Consider the following 19,680-nt stretch of genomic DNA (forward strand, 5'->3'; position numbering starts at 1 on the left):
CGGAATCGCCCAGCCTGAGGTTCCCATCGGAAGCTATGGAAGCGGCTCAGAAACTCAGTCTGTCCTCTTCTATTGCTCCTGCCCGGCAGTCCATGAGAGGAAGTGAAAAAGAAATATCGGAAAGATGGGGCAAGACGATAGGAAGGCTTTTGTCTTGGAGGCTGAGTGTGCAAAATGCAAGCTCTCAAATAAGACAGCAGCAGGAGCACCGCTTTCGAGGGGCGCCGGGCCCCTGAAACGGGGTTGTAGCAGAAAGTGAGGAGTGGCAGGTGGGTGGAAGGGTGAGGAAGCCACCTGGGGAAGGTAGGACAGGGCCGAAAACAGACCGCTCGCCTCTGTCCCTAAACAAGCTCGCCTAAGTGACACTTCCTTGTGTCCCAGGAAGTGACGATCAGCCCGTGTAGACGTCGTGACTCCCGGCTGTCACCTACTCCGGGGGTGCCGCGGTGGGCAGCGGGTGACCTCTTCCACGGTCCCCATTGCCTAGGGGGCCGCGCCGTCCGGGCCACCTGGGCGAGCTCCTGGCCTGAGCCCCTCCTAGCGCCTGGAGGGTCTTTTGTGCCCTGTGCCCAACTATTCGGGTGGCCCTGACACCGCCGGCTCCCTGCAGAAGGGGGCTGCCTGAGAGAGGACTCCGGGGCGGGCAGGCATTGGGAAAGCTTGGCGACGGGGCGAAGGAGGGTGTGAGGAAGCCCCCAGGTAGCAGCAGGTCGGCGGTGCAGGAGCCAGGGTCCGCGGCACCCAGGTGTTCCCCAAAGACAAAAAAGGGGCAAAGTCCTCCCGCCTCGGCAAAACCCAAACACCGAGAACGAGAAAAGGAACCCGAGGCGCAGAGTCGACCGTACTCGGCGGGTGTGGCGCGGGACAAAAATAAACAGGGACCGGCGCGCGAGCGAGCGCGGGAGGGGAGGAGGAGGCGCCCCGCATCCCTAATGAGGGAATGAATGGAGAGGCCCCGCGGCTGGCGCCCGCCCACCCGCCGGCCGCCGCCAAGTGCCTCTGGGCGCTGCGCGCCGCGCCCGCCGCTCCTCCCGGCTCCGCGGCGGCGCTGAGCGCGGACCGAGCGGGACGGGGCCCCGCGCGCGGCTGCGGCACGGCCCGCGGGCGCCGCTCAGGCAGGCGGGGCGCGGGGCGCTGTCAGGGCCGCGGCTCCCGGCCCCCAGCCGCGCTCGCCGGGCCGCGATCGGAGGCGCGAGTTCACCTTCAGCCATGGCCCCGGGAGCCTAGCGGGGCCCGGACGCCGCCCCCGGCGCCTCTGCCCCGCGGCGCCGCCGCCGCCGCCGCCGCCGCCGGCCCGCCCGCGCGGAGCCCTCCCTCGCCGCCGCCCGCGTCCCCGGCGCCGCCGCGGGCCGCCGCCCCCTCCCCGCCCTCCGCGGCCTCGTCCCCTCTGCGCGCCGGGGCCGCTGGTGGCACCGCCCGCGGCCTGCGGGAGCGCTGCGCCCGGCTTCGGCCCGCGCCTGCGCCCCCTGAACCCGCACCCCAGCCCGGCCCGCGAGACCCCGGCCCGCGAGACCCCGGCCCGACCCCGCCGCCCGCACAAAATGTCGGCCCGGACGCCATTGCCGACGGTGAACGAGCGGGACACGGAGAACGTGAGTAACCGGGGCCGCCCCCCGCAGCGGCGCGAGCCGACCCTCCTGCGACCCCCGCTCCCCCCTCCGCCGCGGCCGCCGCCGCGGTCCCCGATCGCCCCCCGCGCGCCCGCCCGGCCCTCGCCCACCGCTCAGCCCCAGGCTGCACCCCAGCCCTCCGGCGCGAGGCTGGGGGACTCCGAGTGGCGCCCTCTGCCCGGAGGTGGTCCTGCCGGCGAGGATGGGGTGATGGAGGGCAGGGAGGCAGGGCACGGCAGAGTGGGCATCCCCGTGGCTTTACTGCGCCCTGGGAGTCTGCATCCCCACCCCAGGGCTGGCTCTAGGTCACGGACCAGCCCGCCGACTATTTCTTCCACCCTCGCTTTTCTGGCTCTTTGAGCCCCTTGCAACGCCCCCCGCCCCCACCCCGCGCCCCGCATTGCCCCATGACTCTGCTTTTTGTAGCATTGTGTCCACGCCGGGGTCAGGGATGGAAGGGACGAGAATGGTAGTGGAGACGGCTGTGTGCGTTTGTGCAGAGGAGTTTATTATAGTGCGGCGATACTCCTCGGTAGCGATGAGTGGAAGAATTTCACAAACAGCTTCTGTGGCCCTGGGGTCACAGCGAAATGCTGAAAAGCCATTGGAAACCCGGAGCTTTTTATCCTCTTCCTCAAGTCAGCAGTGATAAATCAGGGCAGGCTTTCCTTTAAATATCTCTCCTCCTTCTTGGAGTGTCACAAGGTGCATTTCTTTGAAGGCAGGATTTTCTGTGTCTTTGATCCACTTGCCCTGAGGAGTTTTCATCTAGATGCAGATGTCGCTGCCGTTTAAACTCTTGAAAACCAGAGGGACAAGATCAGTTTGTGTTTCCACCTTCTGAAAAAGTACAGTTGTGTGTGTTTTCGTGTGAGTTCTTTTGTAGGAAAGACTTAAAAAAAACCCCGAAAAACACAACCACCCAACAACTCTCATGGCCTGTAAATAGGGCCATGGCTGATTTTTCTGACGTGTTTTGAGGAGCTGGAGGGGTAGCAAGTTTTGGGGGGCTGTGCAGGTCTCCCTAGCTGTGGAGTTACCTCAGGGACTCTCAAGGGCTTAGTGTGCCCAAGCCTTCGTAAGGTTTTCAGAATAAAATAAGTGCTTGGGCAGTAAGTTCTTGGACAAAAGATAGGAGAGAGAGGACACACAGACTCACCTCTGAAGTGTTGGAGGGAGGTGTGGACAGGTTATTTGACCTTGAAGAGTAGGGGGCCACAGAGACTCAGTATGATCATCCGAAGGCAGAAGAAATTCCAGGAACAGGCTATTGTTAGAAGACCCAGGAAGACGGTTTAGAATGTGCTTTTGTCCTCTCTGATGCGGTGCGTTTAAAATGGTAAAGGTAGGGTAAGTCTGCTGCGCTCATATATGATCACTTCCTTTGCCTCATGACCGTTGATATATAATTTTCATTGAGAGGTTGAGGAAGGTCAGGGAAAAAGATGAACATTTTGATAAAAGTTGATCTTAAAGCCAAGTTGGTGCAGAATTTTTCTAACAGCAACTCTAAAAAGATTCCTGCCCCTCTGTGTGTATGAAAAGTAGGACCTTTGTTTTAATCAGCAGAACACTGTGTGTGTGTTAATAAACTGCAGAAGGGTGAGAAAATACATTTTTAAAATTTTCTTTCGGATTTTGAATAGCACATACAGCTCTTTCCATACCTGTATGAAGAAGGTACTTCATATAGACATGAGATAGCATTATACACAGAGGAATGCAGCATCACATGTAAGACCCCCCAAAAAGCATCCTTAAACTAAAAAACAACCCGGTGATACATTTTCTTGTACCTTTAAAAAGCATTATGCTGTATCAACTCATTCGCTGTTTCTGAACATGTTAATTCAAAATCCCTGTTATGGTCTTGTCCCTTGTTGTGATTGTGTTGTACGTAACTATACCTGCAATTACTCTACCTACAGCCTGGTTTTCTCCTAATTGCCATGGGAACATAGGTATTATATCAAAGCTGTTAATGTATCAATAAGTATACACTCAACTTTGGTTTGGAGCTGGAAGGGCTAGAATAGTAGTTCTTAGGGCAAGGCCCATCCCCTCAAGGAACCTGTAAAAGAGGTAAATAGGACCCCAAACAGCATGGAAAACACTGTGCAAATAGGGCCAAATTGGTGGGTAAGTACTTAGGTGTTTATCAAAGGGACCATAGTGATGGTTATTTAAATCACCCATTGGTGTCTCTATTCTCTGGTTGGTAGTAAACGTCATTATCCTTTCTTAATTTACCTCTCCTCCGTGAAACAAAGTAACAAACCTGCCTCAGAGCTAATAGATTAAGGCCAGTATGGCAGTTGAAAGAGTGTACATGTGTTTGCAGTGTTTCCAGTTAAAGTGACATATTTTAAAAACTAGTTGTGAAAATACATTTCGTATGATAATGAAAGGCTTCACAGTCTTTTGGAATATTAAGGACATAGCTGAAAACATTTCATTACCACTAGAAATGAAAATAAGCAAATATGGTCATTTAAAAAGCCATCTTGGTATTTTATTGAAATCATTTGCGGTTTATATAAAAATTTGTTTAGTCATACAGGAATGTATTTGGACTCTGGTATCCTTGGCTGTATGTAGTATATACCCTTCCCCATGTCACTAATGTATATTGAAGATAAATTTTAAAATTCAAAAGAGGAATGTTATAGCACTGAGTTCCTATATACTGCTACTATTTATAGTAGAGTGAGAAAGAAGCAATTTCTTTGGAAACATTCTGTGTGTACTTTTTCAAAAGTATTTTCTCAGATGAAGAATTTGTGCCACATTGTTGTTACCAGGCCCCAAATGGCTAAATACAACAGCACAACCAGTGATTCACTTGAATGGAATAAATACTTTATAGTGACGTACAAGAGACATGTCGCAGATAATAGAATTAATTTATGCAAAATAGACTTGAATTTAGGTTGTAAAGAGTAAGTCCAGAAGAAGAATGGGTATTTGAAATATTTCTTTTTTTTCTTCTGTTAGGTTACCTAGGTAATTCCAGCGTGGATCTAGCTAATATATTACCATTACTCTTAGATGCTTTTAAACGAAGCAAGACATTTTTTTTTCGTGTTTTGGTAAAACTCTGATGATAGTAATTTTTAGGGATACAAAATGTCCACATCAAGCTTTCTGTGTGAAATTTTGATCAGTGTGAAGAAAATTGATTTGCCTCCCTTCAGCAATGTTTTAAAGTGGATTTTGGTTAAAGGTACTTTGAAACTTTTAATAACACAACTCTGGATGGTGATTATTTTTGTAGATCTGAAATTCACTGCGATGGCTGTAACGAGTACTGGCCGTAACGAGTACCGGCTGGAACGAAGGTGGTCATCAGTCGTTGGTCCCCTGGGAATCGTTGCTGAGAACCACGACCCTCGGGTTTGCTCAGCACCCTGTTGCAGATTTACTTTGCCTCCTTCATTCCATGCTTGCCAGTGTCTAGCACAGGGACTGGGGACCATGAGCGATACACAAGAGATGAGCACTCTCACGTTCCCCTTTGAATTTTTTTCATTTATCATCAAAACATATTAACACCTAGCTTTCAGGATTCCGGCTGGATTATGTCAGACCGTAACTCTCCATGTGCCTTAACTTGCCATTCACTTTTCCCATGAGTTCAGTGCCTCTCTGTACTACAGTCTGTGTGATTTGTTTAGATCTAGACTGTGTGGGTTTATGTCTTTCATTGATTTTAGAAACGCAACAACCATTGTCTCTGACTGTTGCCTTACCCATCTGTTCCCTCTAGTGTTTCTGGTGCTCTGATTAGAGATGCTAAAAGTCTTTATTCTCTCCTGCATCTGTCTTAAACTCTCATCCATTTCTTCCCCTACGTTATCGTGTTGCAGCTACAACGTATAGAAAAATTGACAGGACAGTTGCCGTATGTCATGTTTCAGTTAGCTGAATCTCGTTGGCTGTATTTGAACCGCTGTCAACCCCTCTGTTGAACTTGTTTTTTTGGTGTGGTAAAAAAAACAGATAACATGAGAACTGTCTTTATGGCAAATTTCTGAGAGTACAGTACAAAATTGTTAACTATAGGCACACGTTGTCCAGAAGCTCTCTACAAGCTGTTCGTGTTACATGACTGAAGATTTATACCCATTGAACAACCACCCCCACTTTCCTCTCTCCCCGGCCCCTGGTAACCACAATTCTACTTTCTGCTTCTCTAAGTTTGATGGCTTTAGGTACCTCATTTAAGAGGAATCGTGCAGTATTAATCATCCTATGACTGGCTAATTTTACTTAGCATAATGTCCTCAAAATAGATCCATGCGTGTAATAGAATTTCCTTCCTTTTTATGGTGGGGAAATACTCCATTGAATGTATATAATGCATTTTTTTGTTGTTGATGGACATTTGGACTGTTTCATATCTTGATTGTTATGAATAATGCTGCAGTGAACAGAACAGTGCAGATATCTCTTCTAGATCCTGTTTCTTTTCTTTTTTTCAATAAATACCTAGCAGTGGGATTACTGGATCTATTTTTAATTTTTTGAGGAACTCCATACTGTTTTCCATAGTGGCTGCATAATTTTCCATTCCCGCTACAGTGCACAAGATTCCATTTTCTCCACATCCTCACCAACATTGGTTACCATCTGTTCTTTTTTTAAATTTTTTATTTTTGATAATGGCCATTCTAACAGGTGTGAGGTGGCATCTCATTGTGGTTTTGATTTCCATTTCTCTGGTAGTGATGCTGAGCATATCTCATACACCTGTAGGCCATTTTTACATTTTCTTTGGAGAAACATCTGTTCAAGTCCTTTGTCCATTTTTTAAAAAAATCATTGTTTTTTTAAATTGAATGGTAGGAGTTCCTTTTTTTTTTTTTTTTATATTGACCCCCTTTCAGATAAACGATTTGCAACTATTTCCTTCCATTCTGCAGATTGCCTTTTCACTGCATTTACTCCGCTGTGCAGACGCTTTTTAGTTTAATGTGGCGCCACCTGGGTTTTTGCTTTGGTTGCCAGTGCTTTTAGAATCATATCCATGAAATCATTTCTAAGAACAGCGTACTAAAATTTTTCCCCCTGTGTTTTCTTCTAGGAGTTTTATAGTTGCAGGTATTGTGTTTAAGTCTTTAATCCATTTTAAATTGATTTTGGTGAATAAGTGAAAGGCCCAGTTTCTGGAGATCCAGCTTTCCCAGCCCCTTTTGTTGAAACGACTATCCGTTCCCCCTGGTGTGCACTTGGCGCTTTCGCCGATGATCGTTTGTGCACAACAGGCTGATTCCTGGGCTCTTGGGTCTGGTCCATTGCTCTGTATGTCTGTCTGCATGTCAGTACCATACTGTTTTGATTACTTTGCACTATGTTGTGAAACCGTAAATTGTGAGGCCCACAGCTTTTTGGTTCTTCCTCAAGATTGTTTCAACTATTGAGGGTCCTTGTGGTTCCATGTGAATTTCAGGGTTTTTTTTTTTTTCTGTTTCTGTAAAAAATACCATTGGGGTTTTGATAAGGATTGTATTGAATCTGTAGATCTCTTTGGGTAGTATGGACATTTTACCAATATTAAAACTTCCAGTCCATGAGCACATGGTGTCTTTCCATTTATTTGCATCTTCTTTAATTTCTTTTAGCAACAGTTTGTAGTTTTTAATGTATAAGTCTTTTCCCTCCTTGGTTAAAGTTTACTCCTAAGTATTTTATTGTTTTTGATGCTATTGTAAATGATATTTTTTATAAATTTCCTTTCTGTATCATTTGTTCTTACGGTATGGAAATACAAGTTATTTTTGTTTGTTGACTTTGTATCCTGCAACTTAACTGAATTTGTCTATAGTTTTAACAAGTGTGTGTGTGTGTGTGTGTGTGTGTGTGTGTGTGAAATCTGTATGATTTTCTCCATATAAGATCATGGTTGTTTGTGAACAGAGGTTCTTTTATTTCTTCCTTTTCAATATGGGTGTCTCTTATTTCTTTTTCTTAGCAAACTGCTCTAGCTAGGACTTTTAAAAGGTACTACATTGAATGTAAGTAGCATCTTGACTGGAAGGGGTTTTTTTCCTTTAAGCATTTTTAATACAGTATCACATTCTTTCCTGGTCTTCAAGTTTTCTGCTGAGAAATCTGCTGATGGGCTTATGGGGTTTCCTTTGTATGTGACAAGTTGCTTTTTTCTTGTTACTTTCCAAATTTTATCTTTGACTTTTGACAAGTGGACATCCTTGAGCTCCTCCTGTTTAAGTTATTTTGGGTTTCCTGAATCTGGCTGTTCATTTCCTTCCTCATATTTGAGAACTTTCAGCCATTTTGTTTTTTTAAATAACCTTTTTGTCCTTTCTCTTTTCTCGTTTTGGGACTCCCATAATGTGTAAATTGGTCCATTTGTTGATAGCCCTTAGGCTTTCTTCACTCTTTTTTATTATTTTTTTCTTTTTGCTTCTCTGACTAGATAATTTCAAACAACCTGTCTTCAAATTGGCTGACTTTTCCCCCTGCTTGGTCAAGTCTGTAGTTGAACCCCTCTAATAAAGCTTTCAGTTTCGTTATTGCATTCTTCAGTTCCCAAATTTCTGTTTGATTCTTTTTCAAATTTTCTGTCTCTTTGATGAAATTCTTGTTTTGTTCATGCATAATTTTCATGAGCTTATTGAACATCTTTATGTCACTTACGTTGAATTCTTTGTTTAGGATTGGTTTATGGAGATTTAATTTCTTCCCTTGTTTGGGCCATTTCATCCTATAGCTTTGTGTTGGTGTCCACATATTTTAAAAATCAGCTACCTCTACCCCACTTTCTAGGCTGGCTTGATAGATAGGAAGAGCTTCTCCTTCAGTGCACCTGGAGATTCTCAGAGCCCTCGAGCCTTTCCTGTTAGACATGTCTTCTCAATGTGCGCGCACAGATTCTTATTTAATGGGATTTGCGGTTTCATTTCCTTGGATGCCCATCATCTCTTGCTCCCTCTGGTGTCTCTCTGCTGGACCCTCGTTCCTCTGAAGTGGCAGCGCAATGGGCAACTCTTTTTGTTCTCAGCAGGCATCTAGCGTTTGCCGATTCCTCCCGGCACTGCGAGTAGGGCTGGGCAGGAAGCAGTCCCTGCAAAGCCGGGGTGTTGGACGCCAACTCTGCTCTTCTCTTTACCTTCTGTTGAATTTTTAATTTTCGTGTCCGGAAATTTTATTATCTGAAATTCCTGGAGATTGAGCTTTATTGTTTGTGTCTACCCATTCTTATTTACTGTGGCCCGTTTCTTTTTGTGTTTGCTGGTTTTTGCTGATGAACTCCTATTTGCCTGATTTTTATCTGTGTGAAATTTATTTGGGAGTCTAAACTGAAGATGACTTCGCCTAGAGAAGGTTTGTGTTTGCGCCTCCTGGGAGTCCCTTCTGACCTGGTACACTCTCGTCTTCTATAGGGATCCTGGCCTAGTGAGGGAGTTTTAGGTTCAGCTCTTCCCCTTTGTAGTGTGTCTAAGACTTAGTGTTTAACCCCAGGGCAACATGCCTTTGTGGTAGCTTTTAGTTGGAGTTTGTTTTTTTATGTGTGTGTTTGTATGTTTATTGATTTGTGTTTGTTTTTCCCTGGGATGTTTTCTTTTCTTCAGGCTCAGCAATGCATTTTTAAAAAGCACGTTTTAGCTCAGAGTACACGTCACAGTATTTTGCCTACTACAGAAAGGCTGGAATCAGCTTTTTGAGAATGGTGTTCAGGAATTTCCATACTTAAGCTATTTCTGAAATTGTTATATCTGCACACTTAAATCCATGGACAATTTTCTAACCAATTTGTAAATCTTCCAGATGAAAAATCTTAGTATATTTTGGAAGCCATTTGTTATAATTATTAAAATGATTAGCTTTCAAGAACAGTTCATTCTCATCAGGGAAAGTATTTACTAACATTTTTATAAACAATGTCCACATAATTGGTGGATAGATTAAAATAGGAACATCATAATTAGAGACATGCATCCAGTGATGCAAACTTGTATTTGTGCGAGGTGGTCTCTTTAGCCAAGACAGCCGCTGAAATCGAGCGCCATGTGTACTGAGCTTACCATCAGTCCTGCCAAACTGGATCACGAATTGTAAAACTGTGACTTAAAAAAAATCAAGAAAAATACTTCTGTTGCAAAATTAATAATGTTTTACTAATCACCAAAAAGTTGGTATCGTTCCCATTTAATATGTCCACAAGCTCGCACCTTTTTTGTACCTCTTTTTAATGTCCATAGCCTATCGGCATGTCTAAAGGTGTCGATACTTAAAAATTTTAAAGATGGGGGTCCTCCATCTAAATTTTGAAGACCATTCTACACCACAGAGCTTAGCATTGTTATACAGTCCCACTATGTGTAAACTTGATCTTTCTAACTCCGTGGAAAATACTTGAGACCAGGGATGACATCCGATGTTACTTCTGTGTATCCTATGTACTTGGGGGTGCTCGACAATGTAACAAATCAAGGTCACATATTCTCAAATACAGTGAGTTTACGAAGCAGCCGAGGCGATCGTTTCAAACCCACACTCCCGAACCCTGTCCCTCCCACGCTGTGCTGTCCCTGGGGTTCTTTAGGGCCGGGCCCAGGAATCCGGATTCTCCTAGACCCCCGCGCAATTCTGATGCTGATACCTGCTGGCTGGGCTTTGCAAAACAGAGAGTTATGGGATGATGATGACATTGCACTGAATCTCATCTTGGGATTAAAATGAGAAAGAATGACGGCTGATGTTTTGTCGTCGAAGGTGGGGTGGGGAAATGATGAATCGATCCCGTGAGCAGGTGACAAGCGCAGTAGAAAATCACAGGGAGTTGTCCGGCTCGGAGGGAACAAGGTGCATGCGTGTGGCATTCGTGGGTCCAGGGCTGCAGAAAGGGACAATAAGGAGTTTCATGTTCTCACCTACCTCCTCCGGACTTTATGTGATTAACCCAATTGGAAGGGACGGGCAGCAACAGAATAAGGGAGTTCACCGCACAACGCTTTTGGGGACAGGGCGCGTCTTTTTTCCTGAGAAAATATGATTTAACATTGTTTAAATCCCTGTGTCCGTGTCGTTCCCATCGTAAACAAACCAGAAGCTCCGAAACAGTCTAAAGGTTTCACGGGACTCCCTGGAAGGATGTAGTCATAGGCTGATTTTAAGTCTCCCGAGCGTGAGCACCTCTCCTTTGGGGAACAACAGTGCTGCTTTCACAATTTCAAAAGAGGGCTCGCTTTTGTTTCCCTTTCCCTTTGTCTCCTGTCCAGTGGAGGCGATAGAGATACCAAAGCAAATGAAACCTGTTCCCCTGCTCTGGAGCGACTCAAAACCTGAAGAGGGAGACAGACGTTGAGACAAACAAGTGCAGCAGAAAGTTCCAGTTCCTTCTCATCTGAGTGACCAGAACACAGGACAAAGGAGGAAGAGGGAGGCGGGAGGGAGCGCCCAAGAAAGGTTCACAGCCTTTGAACTAGGCTTCAGAGATCAGGCCTCCTTGCCAAGTGACTCAGGAAAATTGAGTTCATAAGCAGAAGGAAAAGAACGTTGGGCAGAAGGGGCAAGAGGAAGAAGAGCTCTGAGCCGTTGAGGGGGGAACGAGAGCCTGCCCGGGTGGGGAGTGGAAATAAGCGAGAGGACGGGGCGGGAGAATTGGCAGAGCCCTGTGTGCCTGAGCGAGGGCTGGGGACACCGGTCACCGCTGGATGATGTATGAGTAGAGAGAGGGTCAATATGATTAGGTTTGCATTCTGGGTATGCCTGCATTTTTAGAGATACTCTAGTTTTTGAAGTGGCTGCTTTCTCGTGGCCCATGAAAAAGCTTGTAAGATAGTATTTATAAAAGCCTTACTTGGCATATTGGGGGAAGGGTTAGATGTAGGGGAGATGTCAGTGCTAGTGCCAGAGACCCTCTCCTTGAGCAAACTTCAGGGTGGCTCCTCCGAGGCTTCTTAACTAGGCTTTGACCTTGGCCCTCACGTCCTTCTGTCCTTTCCCTGCAGGGCCTGCACACTGGATCTAAGCAAGGAATTCTGTGAAGTTGGTTAAGTGAGAATTACCCACCCTTGATATCTGACCACCCTGAGTAGCTAATCAGGTTCCTCATCCCTTACCTTTGATGTCTCAGCTCTTGACCTGCCTTCAGCAAGAATCCTGTTAGGCTGGTTTAGCAAGGACCCCCTACCCTTGATGTCCCCTTTTAGTAATTTTCCATCCACTGACCCCCTCACTCTGCTCCTTGGTTGCAAATCCTCAGCTGCCTTTGCTGTATTCAGAATTGACCTCTCTCCCCTATCGTAACACCCTTATTGCAGGAATCTTGGGTAGAGTCTTCCTTGCCATTTTAACACTTGCCAGAGAATAAGTATTTCCTTAACACCAGCTAAGACTGACATTTTGTAATGAAATTCTGTACACATTTCAGTAGGAGGGTATGCACTGGGAGTGAATTTAGAGAAGCCCACAGTAACCATAAAATTATTAGTAGGCCAAAAATAAGAGCCTCTCTAGACTTGGGGCAGAAGAATAGGGTGATATGAAGGAGTTAGTACAAGGATTTAGCAAATGCTAGGACTGGTCATTCATTACCCTTTTATGGCATCCTGTCTTTGTGATTTTAATCAGTGGTTAACACAGTTGATCCAAGGGGGGAAATTGTTTAGCTGCTGAGTCACTAACTAGTTTGTCTTGGGTAAGTCATTTAGCCTTTCTTCCTGTCGGCACTTACTGTACATTTCATTTTAGTACTTTCCTATAAACTGCCTGGTATACTTGTCTACATAGAAATCATTTATCAACTGAATAGCATTGCAAACTCGTGCCATTGATCCTTCTGCCCACTCTAGATTCTTTCTGTTTAATGTTGAAATACCAAAAACTAGAGGGAAATAAATCATATACCAGTGGCCACTTGTTTGAACCTGGGGGATTGACTCTCTAGTCAATTCTTAACTCCTGGTGTCCAAAGAACATGCTAAGGAGGAAAGCCTTGAATGGAGAAGGTTGGCAGGAGCTTGGTGGACTTCTCCTGCTTTTCTCTTCTACCTTAAAAGGGGAAAACCAAAAGAGCCTTCTCTCATCTCTGTTCTGCTGGAATTGAATATTTATCGCGCTGCCGATTCTACCTCGTGTGCACCTTGTGACAGTACTTTCGAACTGTACTGTGGTTTTCTTAAGCCTGCCCCCCATAAAATGCTGTGACTCCCGGAGTCCGAGAGCCGGGTCATTGACTCCCACAGCAGTCCAGCCAGGGTGCCCGGCATGACTGGCTTCCAAAAGTTTTCAGGATGGCCTGCTGTATTAAAAACAGCAAGAATGTGTCACTAAAATACATCTGCCCTCCATCAGTCCTTTAGGACGGTGCCGCTCGCATAGTAGCTACTTGATGGATGTGTAGTAAATAGATACGGTAAAGATTCATTCATCACTGGAAAAGTTTGAAGTACTTTAAGGATCTGAGGTGGTGCTAGGTAGATACAATATTTGCTTTTTAAATTCTGGTCATTTTTAAAAAAAAGAACTTCTGAGGTGTTTTGGAGGGAGATTACCCCCAACCCCAAACCTTAGTATTCATGTTCACAAGTTGAAGCCGTCAGTTAAAATATTACCGTACTTCCAAAAATTTACTTAGGAAGTGTATTGACATTTAGGTTGATGTGATTATTAGCTTATATTAGGGAATAATTGCTGGATTTTATTAGATTTACTCACTACATCTGAACTGAAGGTCTTAGAATAGAGCTTTGCCTACAGTAGTGTTAAATTAAATCAAATCTAATGATTTAAAGAACAAACATACATTGTAATTTTTGGCATGAGTTGGCTGTAAGGTTTATGTCCTTGTGGGCGTGAAAGATCTAGGACATTTCTCAAAGAATTTAATACCGTTATTAATTTTAGATATAACTTAAGCAAATATTTTTCTCTTATCCCCTGGGGACTCGGTGACTGTCTTCTGGCCAGAGGATTTTGGGGGTGCAGAGGAGAGTGCCTTAGGGTGGAGAGCCTCTAACAAATGAAATCCAGGCTCAGCCACCCTCTGTCCATCTCCCGAAGGGGGGAAGTGCCCTTTGTACAGCCGATTCAGATGCGATTCAGATGGGGAGTCAGCGTAGCTCCTGGGTTAAGCCCCATGCTGGGAAGTGAGACTGTGGGTTCAAATCCTAGCTCTGCTGTTTTTCAGTCCTGTGACATTGGAAAGCTATGGAATTTTTTTTTTTTAATGCCTCACATTCTTTATCTGGAAGAAGGGTGACAGTCGTGCTCACGTTCCCAGGTCGCTGTGAGGTTTAGGTGAATGAACACATGTGGTGTCCTTAGAACAGTACCTGGTGCCCAGTAGGTGCTCCATCAGCATTAGCTGCCGCTGTTGTTGTTGTTGTTATTCTGTTGAGCTAAAGGAAGTAAATATGCCACAGTTTTAAGTACGTACCCCAGGGTCACTGAATTATAACGCAATTTTAATTTTCAAAAAATTCTATACTCTAAACCTTAGGTTTATATTCCTTTTTATACCAAAACTAATTGTAAAATTGTATTAAATTTTAATACAGAAATTGTATTGCATTTACAACGGAAGGTGTACTTTCTGGTTTGCTGCGTTACATGTAAGGGAGCCCAGCGGAAAGCCGAATTCTGTGCAGGTGACTTGCTGAACAAGGAGAGCGAGCCACGTGCCAAGGACTGCAGTTGTTCGGCACCATCCCCGTCCTCAGGGGGAATGGACATAGCTGCCCACGGTCCTACGCGGTGCTTACCAGCACAGACTTTGCAGACAAGACAACTCTGGGGTTAATTAGTCATTTATAAAGTGTATGGCTCTGGCATCTTTCCTCACCTGCAAAATGAGTCTAATGCCTATCTGGTTGGAGGTCAGTTTTAAGTAATTAGGTGTAATAGCAGCCCAGTGTCCCCTTGGGAGGCAGGATCAGTCCCCCTGGCCAGCGTAGTGACCGCTTCTCTGCCTAGCGATTCACTGCCACGCAGCGGTGCCGATGTGCCCTTTCGGGCAACACGGCCATGACCCCTGGTGGAAGCGTCGCTCCCTCAGGTTCTGAGACTTCTGTGCCAGCAGAGCCCGAAGTTACAGAGACTAGAGAGGAAACATCACAGGTGCACCACTGGGGTAAAGCAGTGAGAGCGCCGCTGCGGGCTCTACCTCTTGATTCCTGGCCCCATGCATCCGGGCTGGCGGAGAAACAGCACCGTAGACCCGTCACGGATTCTGAGAAAGTGTCGAGTCCTAGAGGATGTTACCGCAGCTCTGCAAGGTGCCGTCACCCAGCTGGGTCTTTAAAAAGCCATTCCACTGGTGTATGACGCCAGCTGCCTGGGGGGGGGGCGGGGGGGGGGGGGATGAGGCTGGGGAATAGGAAAGAAGGCCGGTGACTTCTGCAAGCACTAGCTCAGCGCCAGGCTTCGCGTGCTGTAAAATCAAATGCTTGCTTTAAAGCAGGGCTGTGCAGAATACCATGAGGGTGCAAAATGTGTTCTGTAAGTCTACCCCGGGGGTTTGGGTGTAAGCATTGTGGCGAGGGAGGGCAAATTTATATCCGCAGCCAGTGTTTATTCCGGAGATCGGAACCCTGCCCCTCCCACGATGAGAGCAGTCCAATAGGATCGACCTTCACGGGGTAACTGACGAACCTCACCCCCACCTCCCCGGGGACTGTGGTGTCGTTTGGGGAGCCCAGCATTACTCTCTGCACTGGGCAGCTGAGCCTTGGCCGTGTGGCTGGGAAGAGGGGAGGCCGGAGAAGGAGGCTGACCGGTATCCACAGCATCTGTCCTCTGTGGCGAGCGTTCACGGCGGGCACGCCTGTCTCTACGCACTGTGCTCCTTCAGGGAGATCCCGCCACCTAGTTCTTCGTTGGCGTGGATTTTCAAGTCATGTGCCTTCTAAGTCCTCGATCACGCAGCCAAGCCCCGAGCACCAATCAGCCTGTGAGTCTCTGTAGATCTCTGCTTCATGCTCTTTCTCTTTCTAGGCAAAAGAAACAGCCAGATGCCCTGCTTGAAGATCCACCCACTGCGGGATTTTCTGCCACTCTTCCTTCAGGGCCACCCCAGAGTGGTGCCGTAGCTACATCTGTCCTCTTTTGGGGGGACCAGCATATTGTGCAGAACCAACTGCACACTAGACTTGAAGTTTGTCATTCCTGTATCAGCGGGTCTCAGGGAACTCCCCGCCAGGGCAGCGGTGCGGATTTAGACAGCCTAAGCCTAAGGTGTAGCGGGGATGTGGCTGGGGCGTCTCAGCCTGTTGCATGCGCATCTTGCGCCTCCAGGGCTTGCCTTCTCTCGTGTGCACCGCTGCCGTGTGACAGTGGAATGTTGCTGTGCGTGCCCGGCGTTTTGGCCAGCTGAGTCAGACGACACCCAGCTGTGATGGGAAACTCCTGTGGAATGGTAGCTGGGTGGCCTGTAGTCAACTCTTCAGCCTCTCCTGGGGCCCCATAGCAAGCCAGAAGCTGTTTCCCCAAAAGAGAAGAGTTATCTACAGAGGATGGCATAGCCTTGCTCCCAAATCCTGAAAGTGTGCCCTGTGATTCCCTTACAGGGACTGCCACGGGCCCAGTTCTTGGTTTCTATCCACCACGGATGCGTTAAGCTCCAGCGAGGGGGTCTCCTGGTTCCAGTGACAGGACAGTGTGACGACAGCCTCAGACCTGTTACTGGCTGACGACGTGTGCATTTTTTAGCGTGCTTATTGGCCATTGGTGTGTTTTCTTTTGTGATGTGTATGTGCAAGTCTTTGACCTATTTTGAAAGTGGGTCCACTGTCTTTTGGGCTCTGGATTTGTAGCAGTTGTCTTAAAAATATATTCTGGATATAAGTTCTTTATCAGAAATGATGTCTAAAATTCAAGGAAGGGTCAGAGGTGAAGGTAAAGGTTTGGGAGCCCGTGAGTGAGTAAGCTCACCTAGGGAAAGCGTGCTGCTAGACGAAAGGCAGGAGCCCCAGTACTATCGTGGACTGAGTTATATGGCTCCTCCCTTTGTGCTGCAAACACAGGGACAGGCCTTAATATCCTTTCACAACGTTCTCTAACGACGTAGGTGGGGTTTAAGGGAGGCAGGAACGAAGAGAAATCCAAGCCAGAGGGGCGAGCACAAGGCAACGGGTGAGCACAAGGCAACGGGTGAGCGTCCTCGGGGCTGGGGGAGCCGCTGTGGGCATGTGCACTGTGGTCCCAGCACCCTCCTGGGACCGGAGGTGTGGCGTCAGCGCCACCTGTGCCAGAGGGACTGGAAACGAGCCTCCCGCACGAAGCTCAGAGCCTTGAGAGTTGCATCTCCGCGCCAAGGAAACTAGGAGAGACCCTGCCCCCGAGCTGGGAGAGGTGACGGGGAAGTGCGCGGTCTCCCCGGGGCCTGAAGTTTAAGGGGCAAAGGTGGCTCAAAGAAATAAGGCTCCGACTCTCCTGCCGGGTGTGGGGTAGAAACCCCAAACTGGGAAGGTAACATAGAGATAGGTTCATGACGGTCTTCGATTCCAATAGAAACAAATGGAAAACTGCTCAGTAGAATGGCTGTCAGATCTGGAGCTCATTAGATTGTCATCGAAAAAATTATTTTTTATGGATTACATGAGGAAACTAACCATCTTTGAGTTGTGTTAATAAGTGCAAAAACAAACAAGAAAAACCAGAAATCAGATCCAAGAAGTAATGAAACAATGTGAAATTAATGAGAATATAAAATTTTTTTAAATAACTTTTTAAGGCAGGAATAAAAGCTGTAATGAATGAGTGAAAGGAATAAGCTAACTAGAAAGAGAGCTAAGTAGAAATTCTAGAAATACATGGTCCTTGAAGTTGAAAACTCAACAGAATGGTCAAGCAGATTATTCCTAGGCAAAGACAGACTTGCTGGACTGGAATATTCGTCTGAGGAAATGACTTAGAATGAATCATAGAGAAACAGACACTGAGAATATTAAAGAGCAATTACGAACTATAGAGCATAGGATGAAAAAGCATAACATACATTAAACAGACATTTGCAGAAAAAGACACTCGAGGAAACCTTTGCGAGGCAATACTTGAAAAGATGATGGCTGAGGATTATCTGGAGTTGAAAAGATACGCGCCTTCAGACTGATGCACACCAGACGCCTAGCAGAATGAATTGAAAAGAAAATCCATCCATACTTAGTGGAACTGCAAACTCAAAATAGGAAGAAAATCTGAACAGCAGTCAAAGAGAAACATGATTTCCAAAGTAACGACAGTGTGATGAACAGTAGAGTTCTCACGGGCAATGATAAATGTATTAAACAATGGGATTACGCCTTTACATAATGTGAGAGACAATAACTGTCAACCTCAAATTCTCTTCTTAATTAAATGATCTTTAAGAATCAAGGACAAAATAAAGGTATTTGCAGATCAATAACAATTGAGTTTTTTTCTGCCTACATCTCTTACATCTTGGACTACCAGATCATGTAGTTCATGAAGAAGGAAATAGAATTTAGAAGAAAGTAGTTGGATGCAAGAAATTGTAAGTGAAGAAATTTCAGGTTGATGAAATAAACACTGACTATTAAAGTAACAAGAAATGAGAAGTAGCTTATTTTTAGGATGCTGGGGACAAAGGAAACACAAATGCTAGTTAAAAATAACATGGAAAATGGCAGGAGAAATATTGGAGCCAAAACTTCTGAGGTCCTGGATTATGGGGGGGACGGAAAAGGGATTATTTTTAAATTTAAGGCATAGTATGCCATTTAAATTTAACCAGAAGAAACGGAATGTATATCATCTTGGAATGGAGGGGAAAATCGAAGTAAACCAAATCCAGTGGGGGGAAGAAAAGGAAAAAATTTTAGGTAAAATAGTCATGAAATAAATATAAGAAGATTAAACTCTCCTTTAAAAGAAAGGGTTTCTCTACTTGTATAAAAACTAATAACACCTAACTCCAGTTATTTAAAAGTGGACTAAAGCTTAATGATAATGAAAGCTTGAGAAAGGAGATAAAAAATAAAAACCCTGCATGTTACCATCAGACCAATTGATAGAGGGCATTGTTAGAGGTAGGGGAGATCATTACCCTAAATAATCAAAAATATTATTCACAAGGAGCTATGTTACTCAATCTGTAAGTGTATAACAACATGACCCCCAAATAGTAAATAAAAATTTTGACATAGTACATAAATTATAATGGTTAAAAAAACATTTTTAATGATTAAACAAACAAATGTAATTAGTAAGAGTAAATAAAATTCAAAAAAGCGAAAGAAGTTTTATTCAATGGACATGTATAGAATTCTATACTCAAAACAAAATACCCTCTTTGGACATATGTAAAATATTTCAGCTGCAGTACAATTAAGATGAAAATTAAATTCACACAGAAAATAAGGGGCTAAGAATTAATCAAAACTAAATAGGTTCGGGTCAGCTTTGTAATTTAAAGAAAAAGTTAAACATAGGGAAAGTAGAGGAATGGAATAATGAAATTTAGAGGAGATATGAATGAAACAGAAAAACAAGGGAAAAGGAGAGAAATCAGCCACACCAGAAGCTGGCTCTTGGAAAAGATGCATAAAATAGGAAGGGGTATCCAGGAGAGGGTCCTGGCACTCGCCGACATTTGGCACTGGAGAAGGAGGGCAAAGGGCACTGAGTAACTGTCAGTAGGTTAGGAGGACAAGCTGGACAATGTTGTTTTGCAGAAGCCAAGGGAATAAAGAGAGGTCAACTGTGTCGGACACAACTGCTGGATTTTTCCACAGAGAGGTAACTGCTGACCATGGCAAGACTAATCCCAGTGGAATGGTGGAGACAAACCTGGTTGGAGTGAGTTGAGGCAAAAACGGAGAGGTGACAACAAACAGCAAATTATGAAGAGCTACATAAACTTTTAAGAAGCGTAAACATAAAGAAGCAAAAAAAAAAAAAAATGGACCCATTGTTGGAAAGGGACATGTGGTCATGGGAGAATCTTCTCTTCTAAGATGAGATACAGGGGTGTGTTCTATGCTCTCAGAGGGGCCATTTGAGAGGAAGTAAGTGCTCATTCAGGGGAGCAAGAGTCAGTCCAGGGGCAAAGGCCTTGGAAAGGTGACACTGAATGGCATCGGGAGCC

The 19,680-nt window shown here is 45.5% G+C and overlaps 1 protein-coding gene across 7 annotated transcripts in view; it reads left to right on the plus strand.

Annotated features, from left to right (window-relative positions):
* Positions 1 to 1,478: 1,478 nt before the first annotated feature.
* The window catches only part of MARK1 (microtubule affinity regulating kinase 1), a 68,863-nt gene continuing 50,661 nt past the window's right edge, over positions 1,479 to 19,680 (plus strand). For 6 of the 7 annotated variants that reach the window (XM_054576610.1, XM_054576611.1, XM_054576612.1 and 3 more), the window contains exon 1: positions 1,504 to 1,592. In XM_054576610.1, coding sequence (XP_054432585.1) covers positions 1,542 to 1,592 — 51 coding nt within the window. In that variant the 5' untranslated portion in view covers positions 1,504 to 1,541. Of the gene's footprint in view, positions 1,593 to 19,680 lie in introns of all 7 variants that reach the window. The other variant, XM_054576609.1, reaches the window with a different exon arrangement.

Source organism: Pteronotus mesoamericanus, unplaced genomic scaffold (assembly GCF_021234165.1).
Source record: "Pteronotus mesoamericanus isolate MK-2021 breed Mesoamerican mustached bat unplaced genomic scaffold, CSHL_Meso_final contig_347, whole genome shotgun sequence".
In the NCBI taxonomy this organism is placed as follows: Eukaryota; Metazoa; Chordata; class Mammalia; order Chiroptera; family Mormoopidae; genus Pteronotus; species Pteronotus mesoamericanus.